This window comes from Aspergillus pseudotamarii (assembly GCF_009193445.1).
Source record: "Aspergillus pseudotamarii strain CBS 117625 unplaced genomic scaffold BDV38scaffold_7, whole genome shotgun sequence".
Classification (NCBI taxonomy): Eukaryota; Fungi; Ascomycota; class Eurotiomycetes; order Eurotiales; family Aspergillaceae; genus Aspergillus; species Aspergillus pseudotamarii.
Window position 1 is genome coordinate 324554 of NW_022475021.1, and position 25592 is coordinate 350145.

General features: G+C 47.0%; 8 protein-coding genes across 8 annotated transcripts; 5 read left to right on the forward strand and 3 right to left on the reverse strand.

The window, feature by feature from the left end:
- The first annotated feature begins 1562 nt into the window (after nucleotides 1-1562).
- Nucleotides 1563-3342, forward strand: BDV38DRAFT_237213 (spherulation-specific family 4 protein). The gene is made up of 3 exons (XM_032053552.1): nucleotides 1563-1884; nucleotides 2068-2425; nucleotides 2567-3342. Exons 1-3 carry the CDS (start codon nucleotides 1697-1699, stop codon nucleotides 2873-2875), a joined length of 855 nt encoding a protein of 284 aa, XP_031917667.1. The 5' UTR covers nucleotides 1563-1696; the 3' UTR covers nucleotides 2876-3342.
- A 3596-nt stretch (nucleotides 3343-6938) lies between these two features.
- On the forward strand, nucleotides 6939-7691 carry BDV38DRAFT_278958 (uncharacterized protein; the record flags this gene model as incomplete). The annotated part of the gene is made up of 2 exons (XM_032058868.1): nucleotides 6939-7308; nucleotides 7366-7691. The coding sequence occupies 2 exons, from the start codon at nucleotides 6939-6941 to the stop codon at nucleotides 7689-7691; spliced, it is 696 nt and encodes a 231-aa protein (XP_031917668.1).
- Nucleotides 7692-9643: 1952 nt separating this feature from the next.
- On the reverse strand, nucleotides 9644-10097 carry BDV38DRAFT_278959 (DUF3759 domain-containing protein; the record flags this gene model as incomplete). Its single annotated transcript, XM_032058869.1, has 3 exons — nucleotides 9644-9807; nucleotides 9875-10015; nucleotides 10085-10097. The coding sequence occupies 3 exons, from the start codon at nucleotides 10095-10097 to the stop codon at nucleotides 9644-9646; spliced, it is 318 nt and encodes a 105-aa protein (XP_031917669.1).
- An 887-nt stretch (nucleotides 10098-10984) lies between these two features.
- Nucleotides 10985-11703, reverse strand: BDV38DRAFT_278960 (uncharacterized protein; the record flags this gene model as incomplete). The annotated part of the gene is made up of 3 exons (XM_032058870.1): nucleotides 10985-11223; nucleotides 11311-11481; nucleotides 11550-11703. The coding sequence occupies 3 exons, from the start codon at nucleotides 11701-11703 to the stop codon at nucleotides 10985-10987; spliced, it is 564 nt and encodes a 187-aa protein (XP_031917670.1).
- Nucleotides 11704-13061: 1358 nt separating this feature from the next.
- Nucleotides 13062-18565, forward strand: BDV38DRAFT_268395 (uncharacterized protein; the record flags this gene model as incomplete). The annotated part of the gene is made up of 19 exons (XM_032056762.1): nucleotides 13062-13219; nucleotides 13267-13360; nucleotides 13417-13548; nucleotides 13601-13692; nucleotides 13746-13900; nucleotides 13956-14020; nucleotides 14080-14207; nucleotides 14279-14396; nucleotides 14454-14571; nucleotides 14633-14912; nucleotides 14957-15011; nucleotides 15067-15262; nucleotides 15312-15398; nucleotides 15443-15570; nucleotides 15623-15967; nucleotides 17901-17924; nucleotides 17967-17992; nucleotides 18035-18256; nucleotides 18313-18565. 19 exons carry the CDS (start codon nucleotides 13062-13064, stop codon nucleotides 18563-18565), a joined length of 2676 nt encoding a protein of 891 aa, XP_031917671.1.
- A 946-nt stretch (nucleotides 18566-19511) lies between these two features.
- On the reverse strand, nucleotides 19512-19835 carry BDV38DRAFT_278963 (uncharacterized protein; the record flags this gene model as incomplete). The annotated part of the gene is made up of 1 exon (XM_032058871.1): nucleotides 19512-19835. One exon carries the CDS (start codon nucleotides 19833-19835, stop codon nucleotides 19512-19514), a length of 324 nt encoding a protein of 107 aa, XP_031917672.1.
- Nucleotides 19836-21091: 1256 nt separating this feature from the next.
- On the forward strand, nucleotides 21092-22500 carry BDV38DRAFT_296267 (uncharacterized protein). The gene is made up of 3 exons (XM_032062899.1): nucleotides 21092-21706; nucleotides 21766-21968; nucleotides 22021-22500. The coding sequence occupies exons 1-3, from the start codon at nucleotides 21172-21174 to the stop codon at nucleotides 22333-22335; spliced, it is 1053 nt and encodes a 350-aa protein (XP_031917673.1). The 5' UTR covers nucleotides 21092-21171; the 3' UTR covers nucleotides 22336-22500.
- A 689-nt stretch (nucleotides 22501-23189) lies between these two features.
- Nucleotides 23190-25423, forward strand: BDV38DRAFT_296269 (MFS general substrate transporter; the record flags this gene model as incomplete). Its single annotated transcript, XM_032062900.1, has 4 exons — nucleotides 23190-23409; nucleotides 23486-23642; nucleotides 23715-23963; nucleotides 24036-25423. The coding sequence occupies 4 exons, from the start codon at nucleotides 23190-23192 to the stop codon at nucleotides 25114-25116; spliced, it is 1707 nt and encodes a 568-aa protein (XP_031917674.1). The 3' UTR covers nucleotides 25117-25423.
- Nucleotides 25424-25592: the final 169 nt, after the last annotated feature.

Here is a 25592-nt window from a genome sequence, read left to right on the forward strand (position 1 = left end):
CTAACAAGGGCTGAATGCAAGTCTCACTAGGTCGTGTTGAGGCTAGTTTATCATGACTACTGTTACTATTGAAGCCCGGGATGGCGACTTAGTACCTGACAAAAATGGGACTATCATTGTGGTCCAATGGCTCGCGCTTTGGCGTTCCTCCTTGTTAATTTCTGAGCTGTTCGCCTTCGACAGACCAACCACACCCAACCCACCCATTGAACGGCAAAAATAGTAACGATGCTAGGGAAACCAGAAATCATGAAAAACATCACACTGCCATTGCGCGTGCTGAGTCACCTGTCGTCAGAAGAACGTGGCTCAGACTGTCTTTTTCTCGAATTGGTCTGTCCAATTTACAATTGCTCTACCCTTCCAGGGGATATCGGGCTGGTGCACGGATGGCTGGCGGAGTTGTTGCCCTACATTCGATAGTGGTTATTTTCTGGAAAAAGATTTTACTTTCTGAGACAATCTGAGAGCACTCCACTGTTCTGATACTCTTCCGAAGATTCTACGATCAAGTATATACATCAGATCCACGGTTGTGAGTGAAAAAGTTCTTAGTTCTCGGCTTTTCTCCACCACGAGAAAGAACGGATGCTGACCGATCTAAATAGATCCGAACCGGACTCGGCTAGCAGACGCTGATCACTTCCACAACTTGGCTTTTTGGATCTTAACTCGACGAGGACTTGAACCGACCGGTCTCTGCTTCGGGCAGCAGCCGAGATTTTTGTCTCTTTGATCACACCAACTGAGGATTTGAGCACTATTGAAGTAGTCGGCGGATCCTCCCCGATCGCAGCTAGTGAAAGAACAATCTAAAATGGCGATTCAGCAGACCTCAAACCTTCCAACATGATGTCGGTTACATTGCTTTATGTGGGACATGATTTTCATGGCCATTTTGGCTGGGGGGGGGGGTAAGTATGTGCTAGTCACCCGCTTTGCCGGGTGCACCGGACGGCACCTGAGAGCGACATCGCCGATAATTTGACGCTATTAAAAAGGAAGAAACGAAGGAAAAAAAAGGAAAAAAAAAAAGAAAGGAAGAAAGAAAGAAAGAAAAAGAAAGTTCGAGTCATGCGTTCTGACTCGGAAGGAGAAGTTGACAGCACTTGGACCAGGAGAAAGTATACACTGAACATATCGTATATCGCTACAACTCATGGTTGACAGTGGACACAGAGAAAGGATAAGCCGCAGAGGTGACAAGATCAATCGTGCAGGTTGCCTGATGATCGCAAGCCTCTCGGAGGTTATCTACGGGAATCTTTGAAGCTTAATGAAAACTCTGTCTAGCATGTTGTACCGACACGACGTGATCTGTCATTGCGATGATCACCGATAGTCATCGGAATTCGTATCATTCTTCGATATGTTCTGTAGCCCTGCATATATTATACGGTGTATAAATTTTCCAGTCGACACATGCTGCGGAGGTATGTTGATCGTAGCGATTCGTCGAGAGCAGAAGTACCAAGAGGTTCTAATTTATAGATCCGTGAACTAATGCTGCTCGAAGACTCCACCCGCGCCATGGCTGAGTTGGCTGGCGTCAACTTTAAATACCACATTTCGCTCCAACTACTACCAGGATCCCGCCTTGATTTGGAATCAAAGTGGCTTCTGGACTGACGAGGGACACGGTCAGCACAATTGAGTAATCCCACCTCCCTCAATTGAGTTGCTACGCTGCGAGGAAATGCAGGCGTTGCAGGCGTGGGATCCTATAAAAAGGATCAAAATGCGACTGAGCGACCGACAGAAAAAGAAACCAGAGCAAAGCGAAACCTCGCCAACGACAATGCAGACGCCACCTCCATCAGGCATTATTGTCCCTCTGTATATTTATCCACTGTCGCCAACAACCTGGGATCCACTCTATGACTCGTAAGGATTTCCTTTTTCCTTGCCCTTTTTTTCTCCCGTCATTTCGACCTCCACCGCGCGCGTGAACGCCTCTCCCGTTGGCGTGCCAAAAAAATAAAAAAAATAAAAAAAAAATACAAAAAATCACCGAGGGGGGAAAAAGAAAAAGAAAAAGGAAAAACAAATCTAATACAGTGCCTGTAGTATATCCGCTAATCCCGACTTGCATTTTCTGGTCATTGTCAATCCCAACAGTGGACCGGGAGCCTCTCCATTGCCCGATGCCAACTACGTGCGCGAAATCGCTCGATTGAATCGTTATGCGAACGTGGTCACCGTAGGTTACATCGCCATTAACTACTGCAAGAAGCCCCTCCCGGAAGCCTTGGAAGAGGTCCAGACATATGCCACCTGGGCTGATGATTACGAGAGAACTGGTCTGGGCGTGGGAGGCATCTTTCTCGACGAGACTCCGAACCTCTCCTCGTCCGAAGCTGTCGAGTACCTGGCCAGCTTACAACATCACATCAAAAGCACGCCGGGGCTTTTAGGGAACCGATTGGTGAGATACCTTGTCCCCACCCCTGCCGATCAGTAAAAGCAAAGAAACCTTCTCTCCCATACCCAATCAGAACCGTACCACACATGTCCGAGAAGGAGAGGGAAAGAAAAACTCGATATTGATCTTCTTGAGGATTGTCAGGTCATCCAAAACCCAGGAACACCACCAGATGCGCCCCTGGCTAATATAGGACCCGATCTGATCCTGACTTGCGAGGAACCTTATTCTCGCTATCGGTCGAATGAAGTCCAGTGTCGCCTCCGCCAACTCCATTACGATCGGGCCCGATGTGGATATATGATACACTCGGTACCGCTGGAACACTTGCGCTCCCTGGTGTACGAACTACGTCATAGGGCGGCGTACCTTTTCATTACTGAGTTTTTCGGTGAGTTCTACGAGCGCTTTGGGCCGAGTAGCTGGACTGCTATGGTGGAGGCTTCACAATAGGAGGCTTGAGCAATGTGGCCTGCGGTTGTGTGGAGCAGCGGCAGCGGCTGTGGCTGTGTGGCTGAAGAGGAAGTTCCGCCGGGTCAGAATTTTTTCTTTCGACAAACCCTTACCCTATCTTTGTTTCTCAATATAGCAACAACACCCCGCCAGTGTTTCATGTATTGTGTTCCCTTGGAAAAGGTTTCCCCGGAACAACCCAGTTAGTTTTCCTAATGGATGGTTTATCCATTGTTTTTCCGGCTTACCCTACGTACATATTTTCTTCTTGATCAATGTGGATAGGATAGAGCGGATCACTTCGGGTTCCTAAGCGAACATCACCGAGAACGGACCATGAGACTATTTCTCAAAACTACGGAGTAGGTAGACAAAATAATTACACTATTTTCCTAATAATATCCTCTCAATCTCCACTACATATTACAAAAGTCCTAAGTATAGGCAACTACATAGGTAGTCTCTCCCTCACAAAAAGAAAACCCAGAGTAGTAGTACCACCAAACCCATGGTTCACGCGAGGGACAAAAAAGCTGCTCGTTTCACCAGTGGAACCACCAAATTCCGGTTCCTCAGGTACAACCGATCAAACTCCTTCAGGGGAAAAGTGGACCCCCTCCCAAACTTCTTCTTCTCAATCCCGGCACTTGCTTGGTTACGCATTGACGACACCATAACCGTAGAAAAATGGGCCCCGGCTGCAGAATCAGGCCCTCTGAAATTAAAAACAAAAAGTCAGATCAGCTCGTGCTCGGCAGTTCGAAAAGATAAAGTTAAAACTTCTAGATTCGGGGAACCTAGAATAAAAGGGGGAAAAAGGGGGGCGCTCTTGGGGTCTGGAAAGGGGCGGTTCACGTAAGGGGGGTTCGAACTTCTGCCAAGCTTTTGTTTTTAACTTCTGTTTCTTTTGGAGGGGTCTGGGATGGCACGTTCTTGTTAGAAGGAGGGGCTGGACTGGTGGTGTATGTATTGGATTGGATGTCGGTAGGGGTTGGTTGTGGTTGAGGTGAGGTATGGAGGGGTGTTTCTGGATAGGTAAATGTGCTGTGCATAGTTCCATTCTTAGAATAGAACAGAGTCCTTACATTGGAAGAGATGGGTGTCATATTCTTATTGGGAGGGTGGTGCAGATGTCGTAAGGTAGGGGGTATGCATGATGCTTGCATCGGACTGATGACTGACTGGTCTGGACGGTTGGGCTGAGCTGAGCTCAGGTGTCATCGATCTTGATCGTTTTCTTGGTGGTAGTGTGGGACTGTGTAGATATGCTATGATATTGAGGTGATTGATGAATCTAGGTGCCATAAGATAGATGGCTACGAAGATGTAGTATTTCTGGGGACCTGGATGGTGGTATCCTCAGATTTCTGATGGAATGTGGGAGGGCTGTTGGAATGCGAGTGAAGTGCCCATATATGGCATAATCCTTAGAATCAGTCGTTTTGCAAAAGTATAGTGTTCGTCGAATCTCACTTTTGGAGACTATGCCACAGTTCTATTCTCATAGGAACGTTGTCCGTCAAAGTCTTGGTGATGAGTTCTAACTACTCTACACAAGTGCACTACAGGTTCATGCCATGTCTCGATTATCTTACTGCCTGTAGCTGAATTTGGTTAGTTAGTCCACATCCAAACGAAGTTCCTGTGAAATAGGTCGTTGTTCGGGAATTGCCAGCGGCTACATTATAGAAAGTATGTGTGTCTATGGTTGTATCAGATGATATGACTGGTTAGATCGCATTGTTGTGCGTCGTTTCATACTCCTATAGGAAGAGCTCAGAATATATTCTAGTACACACTATAAGCTGGTATTGCCATCAGGCCACAGAAATATACCCCGTATCATTAGCGAGTCATGGAAGACTTCTCCACGATCTTCATCTTAGCATTAGCATCGGGCGTAAGTTAGCCGTGGTTTAGCAGCGAGATCGACAGATACGATCGGCATTTATAAGATCGACATTGTTGAGTCCACTGTATCGCGTCTTCTATGACTGTCATCTATCCAGATAATGTGAACGATAGCCCTTCCAGGGTAGACTTCCCTTCCTGTCACATTTATACTCTCGTATAGAATGAAGCATGGCCTTATACGGAAGCCATGTCGGGTAGAGATAACATAATACCCTCACCTCCCACGGACAGGGTATGGTGCGGACTTGCCCGGATGCGCATGTGAGCTTTTGAAACAACATCAAAGCCCTCAAGGCGCCGTTCGGCGCCCAATTACAAACGTAAACCAATCCATTGTCTGGAAATTTGTAAGGCGCACATAGTGAGTATGATTTTGCCAAGATTTAGACCCATAATATATTACTGATCTCATGGAGATTGAGAAGGATGATTTGAAATACATGAAGAATAGGCTGTATAATGAAGTCCATCATTTAGCCTCTGTATATCTCTTGAGAGTCTGCATTCGGAGTCCCGCACATGGAGATCGAGGTGTTGGTTGATATGTGCGTGAGGGCTTATATCGGTTCTTCCTTTTGTCTGCGGCTCGTACGGAGAGAGGAGTTGCTGCGGGACCTATGTAGCATAAGGCTACATATGCTAGAGGAGGCTCTTGAGCGGTTCTTGTGCTTCGACCATGGTTGGTTAAAGATGGTTTATCAGATGCTTAAGTGATATATTGCGCCGGTATGGTGCTATTTGGATCAGGATCTTCACCCAGAGCATGGTGAATCTTGGGGTTGACATTCTGTTAGTCGTCGTCATGAAAGACAAATCGAAGGTTGTCCGCTATCATCACCTAATAATAGATGTTCTATCGAAAGAGGAGGTGAGCATATTTGCATTTGACGATCGTAAATTAGATGTCCCTGTTCATTGTCACTGGCTGCAATAGAGTACAACGAACTGCAACCCCGCCAGTGGTACTCCGTAGATGTGATCGCTAATAATTATTTGCTCATAGTCCTATACAACAACAGTGACTAAGAGTGCCTTCGACACTTTCGCGAATTTTGAAAGACGAGCCTGCCTGTATAGTGTGTATATTAACTGTAAAGAATGACTGTAATTCTAGATCTCATGTCATGGAACTCTTGAAGATTGGTATTGGGAAGGCATCCAGATAGATAGGCAGGTCTCCAAGGTATGTATCAGTAAGAGGTGATGTCCAAAAGTAATGGTTTCTAGGGTAGAGGCTAATAGTAGCAGTAGCCCTATAGAATACTCCGTATAGATGATTCTATACTATAGAGGCCTAACAGAAGGATTCAGGGGCTCAAGCTCGCGGCGGTAGATCACCTCGGTAGCATTCCAGGGAGCCAAACAGGCCCCTACATACCAGCTAGTAGGTATATCGACGTGTTGACTCGTTCCCTAGAATAATAAAAAGAAAATATAGCGATATAGGCGATTTCACCCATTGATTCGAGCAGAGGAGCGGGCGTAGGTGGGAGGGGAAAATAAAACCAAAAGATTAGAATTTACTATATAACCTAAGATTCGATTTATTATTAGAGATATGTACTGAAATATATTGCTGGCTAGGAAGATCAGTCGGGCAACTTCTCAGGCTAATAAAATGCTACGTTGCCAATCAGATAGCAAGCGCCAAGGGGAACAGCGAGGGTATCCTTACAGGCAACTATGCAAGTACCCAACGTGTGAGGGTTTACCTCAGCACCAAGGGTGAATCTATGACCAAAAAATATATAGATTACGACTGGCGTTTCTTAAATCCGCCTACAGCCTCACCTAATCATCGTGCAAGTTATGAGATTTGTTCCTAGACAAACTGGCTGCTTTGCTGGCACAAGCAGCATATTTGGGACAGGAATACGGGCCAGGTTGGATACACGTCCTTTTGTAGATGTGGCTCTTCGTCCTGGTGTTACTTCCAGCCTGGGGGCCGCATCTAGCCTTGCAAGACGTGATTTTGCTAGTCATTCTCACCCTTTTTCAACCTCGTGTGTCGATGACAATATTCGTATTGAACGTGAAGATACTCTGTCTTGAATTCATGAAACAGCTAAGAGCCCTCTAGCGATATCATACTGTGGGATTGTAGTTGTTTCTCTTTTCATCTCTTCCACTTCCTTTTCATCTCTCGATAATGGTGTCTTACGATCCTCCGTTTGGATACTCCCTTCGTGTGAACGGCAGCTGCCCCGAGCGCACTAAGCAATGCAGGGTCACTTGGGATGGCTTCGTTGCCTGCTGTCCATCAGAAAGCACCTGCATGGTATCAGATAACAACAAAAATCCAATCTGTTGCCCGAACGAGGCAGATTGTCGCGAGCCTCTTTTCCGGATAGCTCATTGCGCCAACGCAGGATGGGCCATGTACGAACATTACGGTCTTTTCTGCTGCAAGGGAGAAGACCAGGGGTTTTGGACATCGGAAAAGGAATATAATAACAGTGTCGGGTGCGCAAGGCAACCCGAGGGAGTTTCCCGGACGATTTTGAATCCAATAGCGCAAAGTAAGTTGTTACAGATATCATATTCTGGTTGAAAGCTCTGATAACGACTCGGTATAGCTATCTCGTCCACGACTTTCACGTACCCCCAGACAGCAACTTCAACGTCAGCTTCGACGTCCACACTTGCATCCGTGCCTCCTACGTCCGAAACAACTACGTCTGACTATGTGTCCAGCTCCGGTGATGACCATAAAGGCACAATTGCTGGTCTTGTTGTTGGTTGTGTTGCTGGTGTGGCTCTGATTAGTGCTTTGATTTGGTGTTTGCTTTGGCGTCGACGACAAATGAAACAGTCTGGACCCGGTTCAGATTCACAACCGTCCCCGGGCCATTACAAAAAGCCAGAACCTTCGCCCCAGGGTGAGCTGAGTGAGTTGCCATAGAGTCCGCCCAGTCAGGGTGTTCACGAGGTACATGAACCACCGGAGAGCACGAAGACCCGGTAGAGTGTTATCAATGAGCTGAGAAGGCTCTTATGAGAACGGGAAATACACTCTAACCCCCCCATATGAACTGATATTTTTGGAAGCTAGCAATTTTAGAAATTCATTGATTCGAAATGGCAGTGTCCTGGTCGGTTGAGTTTTAAAATGAATGCCTATAGATATATCAACATATAGTATAGAGTGGCGATCCTGATAAACCGCCACAGCCAGCGCTGAACAAACATCCAGCACTCCAACTCACAATCCCTGATCTTAAGGCAGAACTAGGACTCGGTAATTGATCTCTGTGACGAATCAGTTAGAATATACCCAGCCGAGGAAGGTGGCCGCGATATGTTTGCTCTTGGCAATGTGATTGTCAAGTTAAATCATCACCACACACGAGAGATCGACTACTCGTACGCAGATGCTAATGGAGTGCGGGCCATCTCCATCGCTAAAGGAACCCTCAATGATACCAAAGTTCCAGAAATCTACTTTGCGGGCAAGGTGCTTCCTCTTGCACCTCTTAAGTATACGCGTAGTTCTTACACAATCTCAGATCCGTGGTCGCCAAGTACTAATCCAAGAAAGGCTCTCCGAGGTTGCATTAGCAGTTGCATGGCCCTACCTCTTGTAGAGCCAAAAGGAGTGGTTCAAGCAGCAGGCACGGGGCGTACTTCGATAGCTACACACTATCAAGCCTAGGGGTAGAGATCCGGTTCGCTCTCATGTGGTTCAAGATCCTAATATTCTTAGTAGCGGCCATATCAGCCCAATGGAGGGGGTTATTATCTTCTCAGGCAGTAATATCGACTAGGACGTCAGCTTCATGCATAACAACTTAACCCCTTCTAACTGTATAGTTGACGACGACAAGATCACTGCGCTAATTGATTATAAAAATGGCTGGTTTTATTGGGTGGAAGACAGCTGGAGACATCCATCGACGGATCCGGACACGCAGGAGAGAGCATTTTGCGAATATCTCGCTAAGTGAAGAAACGCTCGAAGGTATGATGTTTTGGGATGATCTCTATGATGGGGTTATGTCTATGCCCTAGGCCACAGGTCATGATGATGTCGTGCTCGTGTGAGCAATCGTCTTGTGGGGATATATTTAGGCTACGCAAAGAGAGCGGACCATCGACGGTTATGGGGGTATTCTAATTGTGGCTCATCCCCATCCTACAACCTACTTGTAAAGTATCATGTAGCTTTTGTACTCATGCAGGTAGTGCTTGAATCGCATCGTAGGTGCAAACGAGAGCCCTATCTTCTTCATTCTCCCGTATATCATGAGTGGTTTCATTAGGAGATGGCCATAGAACATGAAATGTTCAGCTATATAGTCGAGATCGCACCTCACACGTTCTGTCGATAGCAGCATTCAAAGGTGACTGACTATAGGGGTAACTGGAATTGAACCTCCTGGCTGATGTTCCGAGGCTGAAGCGGAACCACGTGGCGCCAATGCTGCTCGTCTTTCCCCATAGCGGGGCTTCCAGTTGATGCATGTTTAACTTGCCCCTTAATCACTTCCAAAGATACCTCAAACCTGGAAATTTAGAAGAGCAGAACACTAGTGGCCTCAATCCTCGGTGTATACGCTAGGGGATTTGCTTACTTCTGTAAAGCCCGCAGACGTACGTGGCCACAGCCCTTGTGATTTCTTCAATATTCGTTCTGACCTGAGACTCATCCTTAGGAATCATCGAGAGAACAGAGTACGACGAAATAAGACGAAATGCGATTAAGAAGATAGCGTAATGAGACTGTCGTCCATTTACGATTTAGGGTGCGGGGAAGACAGTAGAAAGAACACGTCGCCTTAAAATCGTTCATCGGTATTCATGATATTCATGGTATATACATCAAGGACGGTTAAAGTCAACAGGAAAAGTCAACCCTTAGTAGTGACGGTCAATCGCCTCCTCAGCCTCTTTCTTGGCATGGTGCTTAGCCCTCTCCTTGTCAATGAAGTCGAGGCCCTTGGTCTCGATGAGACGTTCGACAGCAGCGGCGGCCAAGCCAGCACCGATCTCCTTAGCCTTGGCATGGCTCTGGGGCTTTCCTAGAGTCGGGAAGAATAGAATCAGCCTATGTGAACAAATTGACTGAAAGAGAATTGGTGACAATACCGTTCTTCTCCTCGTGATCGTTGTAGGCCTTCATGGCCTCGTAAGCGGCGGCACCGCCGATGAGCTGGTGAGACCAGTGTCCCTGGTGGCCTTCGGTGCCGTTGACCTCCTGGTGGGCGCGGGCGTTATCGTGATCGTCGCCTAGAGGACAGCAATTCCAGTCAGTATATCATTTAGAGCGAGAGGAGACTGGGAGCAAGGACAACACACCGAACCAAGTCATTTTGTTTGGATGAGAGTGGTCTATTTGGGAAAAATCAGAAAAAGATGTGATGAATGAGAGAGAAAAAGAGAAGGCGAGGAGGAGAGACAGACGGGCTATTTAGATTAATTCCAAAGCCCCCTAACCAACCCGATCGGCAATCAGCTCAAACTTCGATCGTTGCGGTGAGATACGGTTGTATCCACTGCTGGGCCACAACGATATCCACCTTCTCATGGGTATCCTCTTTCATTGGATCGAGAGTGGTCTCCGCTGCTCAGCTGAGCCCCCACAAGGCAAAGATGGAGCCATTCTCACGCCATTCAACCACTTCCAGGGGCTTGCAGGAAGAGGGGTAGAGCCTCTATGAGTGTTCTCATGGAGGGGCGGAGGGCTTCAGGGCTCAGGGCTGAGGGGTAAAAAAACAACACATAAGATGGAACTTTGTTCCGATCGACACTCCATACTTATTCCTATACGTAAGCTGACCAGTCACCACTCACGGAACGGAACTGAAATGAGCCCGAGTTCGGTCTTAGAGGAGAAGTATTCCAACGATGTTCCTAATCTTTAGGCCAAAATTGGCATATACAGAGACATCTAATATGCATAGAAGACGGCTTAAGGATACAAGTTAACAGTTCCTGTTCAGTACGCTTAACAACCTCCCATCCCCCGGGAGAATTATTGTTCCGCTCTGGTAGGGCTTAGTGATACTTGGCACGAAGGCTTGAGATCGAAGCCAAGAGTATGAGGGCCGAGGAAATTGAGTCAGAAGGCCATCTTGCTATAGCGGTCTAGAGAAATGCAACCAAGAGCACTACCCATCTTTCCGATATCCCGATTGTCATGTTGCAAATATCTTGCGTCACGACCGATACCAATTGACCGGGAAAATACCATTCAACTCAAGGGTGCCATATTAACCCGGCCAGCCTGAAAATGCCAAAGCCCGAGTGTGGCGGAGCCCATTGAATGAGGTCGAAATCCACATGCTTCGTATCTTGGAAGCCATATGTCTTGAAAAACCCATAGATCTGCGGCTCGGCGTTAACGACAACAGGTACGCCCGCAGACCGTGCCTTATTGAACACATAGTCCATCAAATTCTTTCCAATACCGCGATGACGGTATTCAGACTTGACAACTATGTATGTAATCTCTGACAAAGGAAAAAGCATATTAGCTACTGTCTGGGGGGACAATCAGAAAACGAAAGAAGAAAGATGCTTACCATAGCGGTCGGTGGTCCTTACTTCTTCTTTAATCGTGGCAACTGCTTCCAACACCGCCGTCGCGACTTCAGGGGCGAAGAAGTCTGGGAGATCCGGCGTTTTGGTCCGCCCATGGGACTGTTCCAGTTTCTCTACCGGTCGGTGGCGGTTAAGAGCGAGATGGCCGATGACTTCACCGGTGACGTTGTCAACTACAGTCCGAGATTCGGGCGAATCCACCTCGATGCTTCCAATGCACCGAGGTAGTTTTGCCGTTGGACAGCTTCATTGGGCCAGTTCCTGAACAAAAGGCGGTTGATAGTTAGAGCCAGCTTGGAGGTGTACAGAAGGTCACCCAGCGCAGGAATGTCGGATAGTTCGACGGGACGGATGGTGTAGTTGGGAGCGGTCATTGTGCTTGATTTGATAAAATGAGATACAAAAGAAGAGACGGTGTGCTGCATGTGGATTGAGAGGGAAAACCTACGGCTTAAATACCTTTGCCCAAGAGGACGTTGAATGTGTGGCACGACATCCCAGTGGCATTTGGCGACTTCAGGCAACGAGATATACTCCTTACTTTGTAATACTTATCCAGCGTAGATACTGTAGCCTTGTAGGCATCAAAATAAAACGATCTCAAGTAGACCCAGTCCTAAGGTATCGAAATTCCAAATGCGGGACACCGTTTAACCTAGTAATCTAGTGGCAATCCATATGCTTATATTTACTTAGTATAACCTGGGAGACTCCATTCTCGTTGTAGTTCTATAAAATATATTTCTAGTATGTAAAACAGAGGAATATACCTGATACCACCAATCTCAGAGTGCTCCCCTTTAATTAAGAGATTTCTATTTACAACGTTTTCTTATTTGATATTAGAAGATCTTGAACATGTTATATCGTGAATCGTGATCATGATAATTTGATCATGATAATTGAGCGCTTGAAATGTCCTGAGTGATCATTTGCTACTAAGCCTATCTGAGTCAAGAACAAAACAAAAGCTGAAGATTGTCGGGTCCACTTAGGTAAGCGATCGGAACATCTAGCCAGTCGACCCAATCAGGGCTGCCAGCCGGAATAATCCTCCAACAGAATATCTCTCCTTCTACCATGCAGATATACACATATGCATAACAAAATGATAAATGTCGCATCTTCTGGGGCCACTTTTGACAAATACTTTTGTAGTGAGAGACAGAGAGAGCAGACACTATGAGCAAGAGGATGCGCTCTATCTCTCATGAAGAAACAGCAATAAAAAGACTGGTTTTGGGGACAATTGAGCAACAAAATAAAAGAGACGGGAAACAACAAGGGAAGAGGACATGCACTTAGGATTGGAAGGACTAGCACAATCGGGATCGCTTTTAATCCAGTGTTGTGGGAGCAATGAGCCCGCGATAAGCCACCAAAAGTATAGAATGGGGGATTCCACCTATCATAATCTCATAAACCGGAGTGGATCGTGTAGAGTTCAGACAGCTCATCCCTTTAGCACCTTTTGGCACTGGCGTTCGATTTGCGTCTTAGCAAAACCAATCAGCTGCTCTAAATATGTCGATCATGGAGTTCAGCTGTGGTTTGCTCACTACGTACCTAATTCACAGCTGAAGAGTGTGGGGTGCTAACTAATGTCATTTTGCCAGCTCTGAGCTAAAACCAAAACATTTAAATCCAGGGTAGTCTCATTCAGTGGTAAAATTTCTCTCCTCCTAATCTCCAACCCCGGCTGTCAATTCTTTCATACTCTGGAATTGAAATCATGGCTACCATCCGCCTAGACGTCAACCTCTTCAACGCCAAAGATGACTCGGTCAAGAGGACGAACTGTGTTCCTTTGAAAGAGTTTGACATTAGTAGCAAGAAGCTTTCCGACGTGCGGTCGGTGCTTATTGAGAACGGTGGCTTGGATGCCAGCAAGTATGTTTCCTGTGTCTGTGTATTGGATTGTGCTGATGGTATCATAGGGTCGGATGTTCGTTCTGCTCACCGACCGGAGCTCTGGTCAACGATGCTTCGTCCTTCTCAGATTATGTGGATATCCTATCTGAGGGAGGAAAGGTTTGTTGCTGGTCCTAGCTATTCTTTGGAATTTGAAAAATGCTCACTAGTTCTAGGAGAAGGAGAGCGACGATAAGAAAACGAAAATCTTCAATGTCTACGTCTACCTGAAGAGCAAAAAGACTACCACTGGCTTGAGTGATGAAGTCAAGGAAACTATTAAGAAAGAACTCAATCTCAAACTCAGCGTGAGTTCCCAACACACTGCTTACATCATTATATATTGACCGGGCCATGTAGGATAAACCGGAATTGCTCAAAGCATCCTTGGATCAGCTCACCAGTTCCTTCAACAAAGCTGACTGGGTAGCGGAGGCTAGCGAAGATGCTACGTATGGCTTTATGATCAGTTGATTAAACTTCTTGGATTTACTGACTATTCTAGCAACCCCGCCGATATGTCAGAGAAGGAATGGAACATTGTCATCCGCAACAATAGCCTCACAAGCGCTTCTCGATTGGTGTTTTCCAATCTGGGCCGAGCATTGGATGGAACCAAAAAGCTCAAGTTCCGTCGGATTGAACGCGCACCATACAGTGGTATGTAAAATAAAGGTTATACCTATTATAATTGGATATGGTCTAACTGGTGTAGCCTTTGTGTTGAAGCCGAGAAAATTCGAGCCACATGAAATTTCGCATTCAGAGGTTAAGGTCGAGGTAAATTCTGATTTCCTTTTGATAAAGACTATGATGATAGAACGATGCTAATTTAACAGCAACAATTCCATATCCCCCGGTTTGTTGTGGCGGATGATTCGTACGTGGATACGTTTGAGACTAAATCGTCCGTGGCAACGGCCATGGCTCGCAGCTCCTTTTCCTCCATTGAGGCTGAAGCTTCTATGTATGCTTGATATCCATATTTGAATTATATTCTCCCTATAGCCCCACGTGGAATATGCTAACAGTTCCTAGTGAAGGAGGAGCGTTTGGATTCAGTGCTGCTGTCAGTGCCGGTTTCTCCTCGAGTGAAACTAGTGCATTGAGCAAGCAGAGTACCGCGGAAAGTAGCGTGATGAACATCACCTACAATGTAAGTTCTCATGCAATTATATACACTCCGAGGTCTCATTTAATCTGGTATACTTAGTTCCCTCGGGTGGTGTTGCATTTGGATGAGTACAGTTTGGCACTATCAGATGAATGTAGCGAGGATCTCATGAGGGTCAAGGATGTCAACTCTCTGATTGCCTTTCACCATAAATACGGTATGGATATACCCACCGCCATATTTCAAAAATATTATGTGATATTGACACAGCCCAACAGGCCACTTTTTCGCTACCCGCGTCGAACTCGGTGGGAGACTGTTTTCATCGGAAAAGTTTAGCACGTTGGGTACAAGTAGCGAAAGCGAAGCTACAAAGCAGATGAAGATCTCAGCTAGTGCCTCATTCTCATCCAAGTTTGTGTCTGGTAGTGTCGGTTACAGTCAGGAGAATGGACAGTCGGCACAGAACAGCGATTCCAGGCGCAGTATGCAGAGTTCTATCTCATGGCAAGCCCAGGGGGGTGATACCCTTCTTTGCAACAAGCAAGTCACCCTTTTGTTTACCTTGATTACCTGAAATATGTGCTAATAATATATTCTAGCCCTCCTGCCTGGTGTCCTACGGTCGCTCCGTTCCAAAACTGGCGTGTCATCAAGGTATTTCGGTTGATCCAACGGGAAATTAGGTATCTCAGGTGCTAATATCCTCTAGCAAGAAGACGTGATCCCTCTGGGCGATTTCATCGGCCGGATACCCGGCTACGAAGATATCCCAAACAAGTTCAACAAACTCGCTGAAATCACTAGGAGGAATGAAACGGTCAGCTTCCGGCTTGGCCTTGACACATGGCAACGCGCAGACGAGAAGAAGCCAGAGTATTTATCACTCCATCACGCGTGGAGAATTCGTATGGGGCCCTATAGGCTATTTGTACAAACGTATACTAACCTTCACAGGCCAGGAAGTCGCCCTATGGTACGCTAAAGTGTTTGCGAAGGACCCCGTGGCGACCGTGAAAGCTTTACAAGGAAACTTCTGGGCCAGTAAGTACAACCCTGATGGAGAGGTTCACAGCTAATCGAATTAGTGTCTCAAATTCCCTCCTCGATCCAGGCGCTGTACGATGCTGGTCTTCCTGGATTGGCATTTGAAGACAACAATAGCGAGGATGTGTTTGACGTTGAAGTTGAAACCCTGTTGAACCAAGCTCCAGCTGTGCGTTTCCTATGATACCTATATATACGTATATACTAATCCAGCAAAATAGCTACAATACGGAAAACGATACCATATCTTCAACCGCAAAAGGGGCCTGTGGCTACGCGCCATTATACTCAACGAAAGTGGGAAAGAGGTAACGGTGTTGGCTGCTGGACCCAAGCACGAGGCAACACTATTCGAGTTTCGCGACAAGGACCGAGAGGGACCCATGCGCAATGGGGACAAATGCACTCTGTTGGCGTACGGGCCAGATGGCAAGCAAAAGGGTATTATTGCATGGTCATTGCGCGGTGAAAAAACAGGTGAGGGTGTGGACGATGCGACGTCGGTTGGAGCATTGCCATACAGTGTTCCGAATGAAGGTCGCATTCGTTTCACGGTGCTTGAAATGGTGAACCAGACAGATGTTCCTGTTTGATTTATACGTGAGATTTTGGATCTAATGCCATGGACAAACGGTTCAAAACGCAAGAGATACGGGCTGGTATTTCGAATGAAAAGTTTCTGTTCGCGGAATCATGAAGTAAGAGGCCGAACGCGAGTCGAATTACCAAAGCATTTTGTTAAGGTAGTTTAGCCAGGAAAATATCTAAACTACAGTTGAGGTCTAGCATCTTCTAGAATACCTGTAAAACCCCGCCACCTTCCCTATGAAGGACATCAAGACCACATTTCTAGACGAACAGTTCGAAACCATAAAACTTGAGGAATAAAGGGTTTCAAAACTTTTTCAACCTGAAGACACCAGTCAGCATCCCATCGGATTGCGCAAAGGGCATAGCAATACTCCCAGTAGGTTGGATACCACCCCTATCTCTCCCAGTTGATAAGAGTGAGTTTTAGTCGGGGAGAGGTCTCAAGTCCATCGGCATGCCCCGAGTCCCCCGAGTCCCTCTGAATCAGTATATTCATTCTCTGAAAGTCACCATGGGTGAACATTGGACCGTGACCACCAAGGACACGTGGAAGACACTGGCGAAAGGACTCTGCTCTATAAAGTGGCCCGCTGTCTTGAAGATATTTTTGCACCATTCCCTGGACCAACGCATTTTCGGAAGCAAAGGGGCCATTGGTTACTGGTATAGGAACCCTCGCCCAGAATTTATTGTCAAGAAACGGTTAACAGCCTAGACTACCGTATTAATTTGGTGATGGTAGCTGTCATAGCTCAGTGAAGTAATTATGTAGTGTAGTGAGCACAAAGTCCTTTTCAGATGGGCTTAGTTTCGGCCACATCGATAGTAAATTTTCGCCCGGAACCAGCTCCATAATAGCGTCATTCACACTCGTGGCTGAGTCCGAGTAAAGAGCGTAGACTCGTGGGACTGAAATGTTGGTAGTCTGAGAAATAAACAACATGTTCTCTCCTCCCAGTAGTTCCACCTGTTTCCCGACCTTAATGGCATAGTGTTGACCGACCGCAACAACTCTTCTTCCCATATATACCTGGAATATGTCGGCGGCCTCATTGATTTCAGAGTCTGTGGGAAGAAGGCAAGGGAGACCAGTCACAAGTGTCTTGAATGTTGCGTGGAAAAGCGTCGTATTGTGCGCAGTGAATCCTAATCCATACCTGTCATTGTGAAATATATATAGCACCACGTGGCTTAGAAAACACTCAACCGAGCCATACTGCGCATTTCGAACAATGCACAGGCGTCTCAAGGCTGCAGTGGCCTATATGGCGCCATAATCAATAATCTAGGGCTAAGGAGCCTCAGCAACCATGCGAACTCTCATGATTCTAGTCACCTTGGTAAAGTGAGGTTGTCATAGTAAAGCAGTTCAACAATTAAGCACAAGATTAATCTTGATGAACACGCATAGTGGGTGCCCTAGATCTGAAAGCACAATCTAGCACCCAGAAATGAGATACCCCATACCTTTACACTGAAGTCCAATATTGCAGCCAATGCCAGACCCAAATACTCAGTGAAATCACGCATAGCCAATGATGACGTTTTCCAGAAACATGTGTTTATAGGAGCCAGTAGGCTTTTACAATTATAGCCTGGATGTTAGCCAACCTGCTGTAGATGGATTGATTGGTGTAGTATTAGCCGAGATGGGAGGCCTTGCAGAACGGCACTTAAAATAGCTGAGAGATGTCCAGTCGCCCCAGAATGGAATGATCGGCAATTGGGCCAGCCCCAGATCGTTCAAGAGTCAACCCTATTGAGCATACCCAGCCCTACTCAGCCTCCTCTTGGCGTGAGTTGTTTCAGGATACGAACTATATTGGCTGGCCTTAATGAGATACCCCAGCTTTGGGTTAACATTATCTATTTATGGAATATCAAAAGGTGGTTCAGGAACACGAGTAGCTAAAGTCGTCAGAACTATATAAGGTTGTCCTTTGCTAGCAGGAATTCAATATCTCATCTAACAAGTTAAAGACCTCAAGACATCCGAAGCAGTTCAAAGCCACTTTCATCACATCTCTCTAAACCTATCTTAGATACAACATTCCAATCCACTCACTCACAATGAAGTTCACTGCCATTTCTCTCCTTTTGGCCGCCAGCACTGCACTGGCCAGCCCCGCCAACATCCGAAGCGAGTCCTTGAAAATCTCTGGGTTGACAGCGAACGCCTCCAAGCTCGGCGATTCTAACATCCGATTTACTCTCACCGACCCAAATTACCCCGATGACACCCCAACTAACTGCACTGTTATGTGGTGAGTGCCAGCAATCCTCCGCTGATATCCTGCTTATACTAAGTCCCTATACGCAGGTCCACCAACTCAATCCCCCCCTCGAATGCCCGTTGCAACGGCAACAACTACTACATCCGGCTTTCGGGCGGAGTCAAGGAATTCGACAAATTCACAATCGAGCTCGAGCGGGTTTCTGGCCCGATCAAGGAGATAGGCCAGGCGTCGTTCAGCGAGACTGCCCCGGGCAGCAAGTGGGAGTGCAAGGAAAACCCCCAGGAAGGTGTTCTTAAGCGCTGTTACTACAATGGTGTTATGGAGGTTAAGGTCTAATTGGTCTGATTTTGCTGGTTAATAGATTGTTGTCATGGAGGTTTCCGAGAGGGGATCTTGGTACTGGGGATTTATGGCCTGAGATACTACTATTGGTGAAGCGGTGATGGCGTTGTTTTCCTAACTCATTTGTGTGATTTTATTTCGAGCTTTTCAGCATGGCATCGGATTAGCTTAATGTCTGGTCAATTAATATATACTATTTCCATTAATATAGTTTTTGTCTTGTGTCGTCGTGACTTCCATTACTTGTGACCCCTGCCCTCCTTTGTCCATAGTGCGGAGATGCTCATCTCATCCAGAGCTGACAGACTATAGCACCGTCTTTAGCACATGTCATAACATGAGGAAGCCATGACTCAAACAGCATAACGGCTCCATCCACGAATAACCTTCCCACATTTTCAAAATATATAGGGCACCGGCACCATTACAGCACTAATGATACCCAAGATCGTCAACGTGCATTGTACCCCAACGTTAGTATAGAAGGGAACCCCGACGACAGTCATGCCACCCGCAGCGCAGTATCGTGTCACAGTCATGAACCCCAATGCCGAGGCAGCATAGATCTCATTCGTGTCGATCACGTACATGTAACTGGAGATGAACATACAGATGCTACCGAAACCAAACAGGGAGGACCCAACGATGGGAGACCAACCAGATATATTTTTCTAAGGAAGCATCGTTCTTGTTAGTCGTGCTGGAATGGACTGAATATCTAACCAAGTGAGTCTCTAGCCAAACATTCTCTGACCCACTTCACGATTCTCGGGCCAAGTTCATCCCTCTTTAATCCATTTGACAAACAATAGCTAACATGATGATGTCCTTGCAGAAATTGATACTCTGGAAGATATTCCATCCGTTCTGAAAAGGCATGCAGGAGTTTCAGGTTCCCTTGCACACACTCTTCGGAGTCAAATTCCCCACTCGTCACGAATCACATTGGCATCATGGTCTCCGCGGTGACCAGCTCACTGAACAACCCCATCGCAGACTGTGCCATAATCCGGTCCAAGTCGTGCGTAGCATAGTAATCAATCATACTCAGCCGGCGTGATTCCTGCGACAGATCATAATGTAGAGCTGCACTTTGCAGCATAGCCCCCCCTAGGAATCGCCTTCTGTTGTTGTAATCGGCCAGAAAATAACGCCATGGCCAGATGTCCCCCACCCGCACTTTGACCAATGGCAAAAATGCCGTCTGCATCACCTCCGTAGTGATGAACGTTGGCCTTTGTCCATTATAGCGCCAAAGTGACATCTTCTATTCCATCAGGAAATGGAGCCTCGGGTAGTAGACGATACGTACCCAATGCTTTGTGTCCAGGACACCTACAGGTGTTAGCCTCTCGCAGTTGGGTTTGTCTTTCTTTGCATCCGTTTAATCGATGTCGTTCATGCTCTCCGTACTTGACATTCATCTGGCAGGCGTAAATTGGATCCCGTGGCTCTGGTACCATTGCATGGCATGACTCGAAATATTCTTCACAAGCTGGATTTACAGAAGGGCCCCAATGGTTCCAATCTACGCAATGAAACCTTGAACCGCATCTGCCAAAGGCATATTTGACGAAAATCAAAATATGATGAACGCTCGTGGATGGGCGATAGCCGTATGGAGGCTTGAATTTTGATAGAGTTGATTTACTCTGGGAGACTCCCCGGCCCGTGCCCAGGGGAACCCTAATTAATCGAACGTTACTCATTTTCCCTCTCAGTGGACGATATATGGCGAGTCTCATTATCTTATTGAAATCATTTCGCAGATTTGCTAGGAATTCTTATATGACTAGACAAAGATAATATAGTAATGGCCCACATCGATTGCATTTTCTTTTTCTTTTTTTTGTTTTGTTTTGTTTTGTTTTGAGAAGAATAGTAGGCTAAGATCTGACTAGAAGAGTCACTAAGCTTTTCAGGTTTGTAACTATTACACCGATAAGATCTAGTATTCACTACTAATTCAGGCCTAAAATCAAGGAGTTATAATTGACAGTAGATAAGGATCTTATTTTTCATTATTCAGTGGTTTATCGAGTCCAAATCCGGAGTATACTGTATAAGTTACTTGATTATCAGATAGACCGGCGGCGATGTAGTCGTGCGGTTCTAGGTGGACAAATGTTTCACCAAGTGAATGCTCAATAAAAGGTGGGATGATCAAAGACAATATTAAGTGGTATTAGAGAGTAGTAGGAAAATAAAAAATAAAAAACTGGGCTAAGTAGCTCAGGCTCGAGCCGGACCTTTGGTCTAAGACGGAGTCTCTCAAAGAGACGGAATAGTGGCGTCGAGTCGACGGAAAGGAAGTGGAACCGGGACCCGAGTATACTCGGGTTTCTCCATTCTGACCCAATTGGGAATTACTAGCCTTATCGAGGCGGGGAAGCAACAAACCAAACTTATGGAAGAGGTGGCCCGGGTGGAGAAATCCCTCTCTTGTCTTTAATGCTCCTCAATCAGCTTAAGCACAGCACCGACAAGACCTTGTTCATTGCTGGCTCTCTCCAACCTCGGCCTCACTTTCCCTCTACATCTTCTTATAGGGAAATCCATGAAATCAAACACACACATACACACAAGTGCTGAAAAAAGAAATGGCCCGTCATGTCCTTCTTACCGGGGGCAACGGCTTCATCGGATCCCACATCTTAGCCAAGCTTCTTGACCATGGCTGCACCGTCTGTTGTGCGGTTAGAACACAAGAAAAAGGTGATAAAATCTTGCGGGACTTCGCCGCCCAGCAATCTCAGATCACGATCACAATCGTCCCCGATATCGTCGCGCCGGGATCATACGACACCGCAGTACAGGGGACCCCCGCGTTTGACACCGTCTATCATACTGCATCCCCGTTCACGTACGCGAATGTGGGCAGTAATCTTCAGTTCCTCGAGCCGGCGATCAAGGGCACATTGAACCTACTCAATGCCGTGAAAGACCATGCCCCGAGTGTGAAGCGAGTCATTTGGACCGGCAGCTGCGCCAGTGTGATTGACTACGACAACTTGGTCTCGGACCCACCAAGACTGTATACGGAAGAAGATTGGAATCCGGTTACCTGGGAAGAGGCAGTGAACGGGGATCCGTCAAAAGCATACAGAGGTAGTAAGCTTTTTGCAGAACGAGAAGGTATGTTGCTTGCTCGGATTGCGGTTTGGCAGAATCCCGGATACTAAGAGTCTACCCAGCTTGGAAGTTTATGAAGGACGAACAGCCACATTTTGACTTGGTGACGCTATCTCCGCCGGCGACTTTTGGTCCTCTACGCCACTCTATCACCAGGATCGGGGAACTGAACGAATCCAACGCTCGGCTGTGGAAGTTTTGCTTCAGCTCGAGCAAAGATGCGCCCGTGCCCTATATGCCTGTACACACCTACGTGGACGTCCGAGTAGGTCGCCCCAGGTTGATACGTAATTGGATCAAACTAACCATGCTTACAGGATCTTGCCGATGCGCAATTCAAAGCTATGATTGTCCCGGAGGCAGGCCACCAACGGTTTGTGGTGTGCGCCCGGCAATTTGACTTCCAGGATGTTTGCGATATTCTCCGATCACACCATCCCGAACTGAGCGAACGCACGCCGCGGGGCAAACCCGGAACACGCTCGTTACCGCCAGGTGCATACTCTATTGATAATACCAAAGTGAAGAAATTCTTAGGGGTGGAGTTCCGAAGTCTCGAGGAGACAATTTTAGATGCCGCACATTGCATGTTAGAGATTGAACGGAACGAAAAGCAAGCTCCTTCCCCTTGAGGTGGGAGCATTTTTGAATGAGCACAAATCAATCATGCTCACATCAAGACAATCGCTCTCTTGTTTTCCCGCTCTTACGCTGTAGTGTGATAGCAGTCAACCATACTGGTCAGGATGAAGACCGCTCCGTTAGCACGACCTTGCTACAGGTAGGGTTGGGTCCACTGCAGTAAACCATCTGAATTGTTTCGAGTGCAGTTTTTCTATCGAGCAGTCCCAACTAGAATTCCAAAGACTGGGTATATTTCAGATAGGTCACGTTACTCCAGTCAGGGTTCATAATGTGGTCAAGGAATCTCTATAGTTTCACTATTGATGGATATGCGATACCGGGCAGATTTATACAAAGATGCGTGATAACTAATCGAGAATGTTTCCCCAGTATAGATAGAGATTATTGGTTCAAAAGATCCCCGGCACGTCATGAGAAGCATTTTAATCAGATTCCTTCGTAATCAAGCTTTTAGGGCATTTTGTCCAAGAGATTCGCTACCACGTTGGGTCGGACATACCACGGATTCAATGTTAATTCCGTGGGTTAACACCGACGGTGAAGATCCGTGGTTGGTCATTGGTCCGGGGAGAACACGGGATCTCCCAGTCTCCACTACTCTGGTCCAGGGACGATACTCCGTCCATCATATCATATCATGGATGGAACCTTGACCGTTGACTCGCTGTTAGCTCGGTTAACACCGAGAGGAGATCGGTTTGTCGACAGGGATCCGTGTGTGAACCCTGTCCACACGGGGAGAGAGAGAGAGAAGGAGAAAAAGGACTTTCGCTGACGCTCCAAGTCCCCGCTGAGAGCAGCTCTCTTGATTGAACCTCTTCCTTCACCTCAATCCAACACAATGTCGGAAACTACGGTTACCGACACGGAAATGCAGCCTCGAATAGCTGTGATGGGCAAGGTTGCTTCGCGACAAAGCTCTCGAGGCGTAGAGGTTCATACCGACCAAGAGAAGGCCCCCAACCACATCGACAGCACCGATCACAAACAACCCGTACCCCTGGGAACATCTGAACCTCCCTCCCCACGAGATATCCACGGAATCAAATGGGCGTTCGCTGGTAAGCTAGAGAGAGGATTCGCATGTTCGATAACTTCCAAGCTTGGGTATAGTTCCTGATCATACGCGTTCTGTAGTGACTGCCATCTTGTCCAGCGTGTTCTTATTCGCCCTGGATCAGACGATTGTCGCGGATGTTCAGCCAAACATTATCGCCGAGTTTGATTCAATCTCTAAATTGCCTTGGCTGTCAGTGTCATTTCTTCTCGGAACGGCGAGCACTAATCTGCTCTGGTAAGCATTGGCACCAATTCGAACCGTTTTCAGCGAAGTTCCTTAAAATTAACTACCAACGAATGTCCGCAGGGGGCGAATATATGGCCAGTTTAATCCAAAATGGATCTATGTGCTCTGCGTGGTGATTTTTGAGATCGGTTCGGCCATATGCGGGGCGGCGCCTAACATGGATGCCCTCATTATCGGCCGTGCTCTGGGCGGCCTTGGCGGCGGAGGAATGTACCTGGGAGTCATGATGATGCTGTCTCTGTTCACGACACCGGTGGAACGACCCAAATACATCGGTATTATCGGGGTGGTATTCGGTTTTGGCACCGTGTGAGTAGCTCGCTTCGCAGAGAGTGGGGAGCAGACCAAATCGGATTACTGACTATGGTATCTTTGCTCCAGCCTCGGACCTGTGATTGGAGGAGCTTTTGCGTCCAATGCGTCCGCAACGTGGAGATGGGCCTTTTATATTAATCTTTGCATCGGAGGCGCCTTTGCGCCAGCATATTTCTTCTTGCTTCCATCTCGTGATCTCCAGCCGGGGATGAAGTTCTGGGACCGTATGAAGGCGGTGGACTGGATAGGAAACACTCTCGTGATCGGGATGTATGTTTCTATACTCATGGCCATCTCATTTGGCGGCACAACATTTGCGTGGAACAGCGCCCGAGAAATCGCTCTGTTCGTGGTTGCGGGCGTTCTGTTTATCGCGCTGAGCCTCCATCAAGTCTGGTCCGACCGGCAGAATCGAATGTTTCCAGTTCATTTCCTGAAGAACAGAGGCCTGTTGATCCAATTCATGGTGGGAGCCTCTGCGGGGACGTCGTCCTTTGTGACCATCTATTTCATCCCGCTATACTTTCAGTTCGTGCAGGACACCAATTCTCTACTGGCAGGTGTACGGTTACTACCATTCATCGGGTCCCTGGCGGTCTTCACCATGCTAAACGGCCACCTCATGGCACGACTGGGATACAGCATGCCATGGTATGTCACCGGATCGGTTCTAGTTATCGCCGCCAACGCCATGCTCTACCGAATTAATCTCTCGACGTCCAACGGATACATCTACGGAGCCATGGTTCTCAACGGAATTGGCACCGGCATGTTTCTCAATGCTCCATTCGCCGTGGCCCAATGGATAGCTCCACGCAAGGAGACATCGAGCGCTGTGGGATTCATCATGTGTGCACGAGGGGGAGGACTGGCGATCGCACTGTCCATCGCCAATGCCATCTTTCTGAACCTGGCCGACAACAGGATTCGCCACGATTTTCCCGACCTAGACAAGACGGGGATTCAAAGTTTAACCTCCGGCTCAGGGAGCACTCTCTTGAAAACGCTGACGCCCGACCAGCAACAGCAAGTTCTCGCTGCTATTGTGTTTGCCATCAGCCGTGTGTTTATCACGTCCATAGCCTCCGGCTGCTTTTGTCTCATCGTATCGCTTTTCATGGATCGCAAGAAACACAAGCTTGGTTAGCTCCCTGTATTAATCAAGGCACATCTTTTCTCCTTTCTCCCGAGGTGAACCATTGGGGAGCTTCAATTTCATAGCCTAAGAACCATACTACAGGCACCCACTTGCCCCCTTTTTTCCTTGTGGAGGTACTGATCTAATACAATTACTTCGAAGTAGCTTGACAATTTTTCAAAACTGCAACCACACCTTTTGCCATTTAATTACCCTCAAACCATAGGACTTACTTGAACGTGGGGAAATTCCTCGACACCCCGCACGCAAATGAATTTAGGATACTGTGTTGTAGTTGCCAACGCTAATGTTTCTACTAGACATGACTTGGGTGGGAAACCCACCCTTCCAGTGTAGTGAGGACTAGAGGAACAGTAGACTCTGTGTGTTGGATGAACTGAGTTGAGAGATTGTTGCCTATGCCATTGTATCAAAGTTTATCTATCGAAAGAATGATATGTGCTGATAAAACATGACATTCGAGT

Excerpts from the sequence above, each read along its gene's own strand:
- BDV38DRAFT_237213 (XM_032053552.1), top strand. The coding sequence starts at position 1,697 with ATGCAGGCGTTGCAGGCGTGGGATCCTATAAAAAGGATCAAAATGCGA. Across the intron at positions 1,885-2,067 it reads TGGGATCCACTCTATGACTC|TATATCCGCTAATCCCGACT; the intron begins GTAAGGATTTCC and ends CAGTGCCTGTAG. Across the intron at positions 2,426-2,566 it reads GGCTTTTAGGGAACCGATTG|GTCATCCAAAACCCAGGAAC; the intron begins GTGAGATACCTT and ends GAGGATTGTCAG.
- BDV38DRAFT_296267 (XM_032062899.1), top strand. The coding sequence starts at position 21,172 with ATGGCCCGTCATGTCCTTCTTACCGGGGGCAACGGCTTCATCGGATCC. Across the intron at positions 21,707-21,765 it reads GCTTTTTGCAGAACGAGAAG|CTTGGAAGTTTATGAAGGAC; the intron begins GTATGTTGCTTG and ends GAGTCTACCCAG. Across the intron at positions 21,969-22,020 it reads ACACCTACGTGGACGTCCGA|GATCTTGCCGATGCGCAATT; the intron begins GTAGGTCGCCCC and ends CCATGCTTACAG.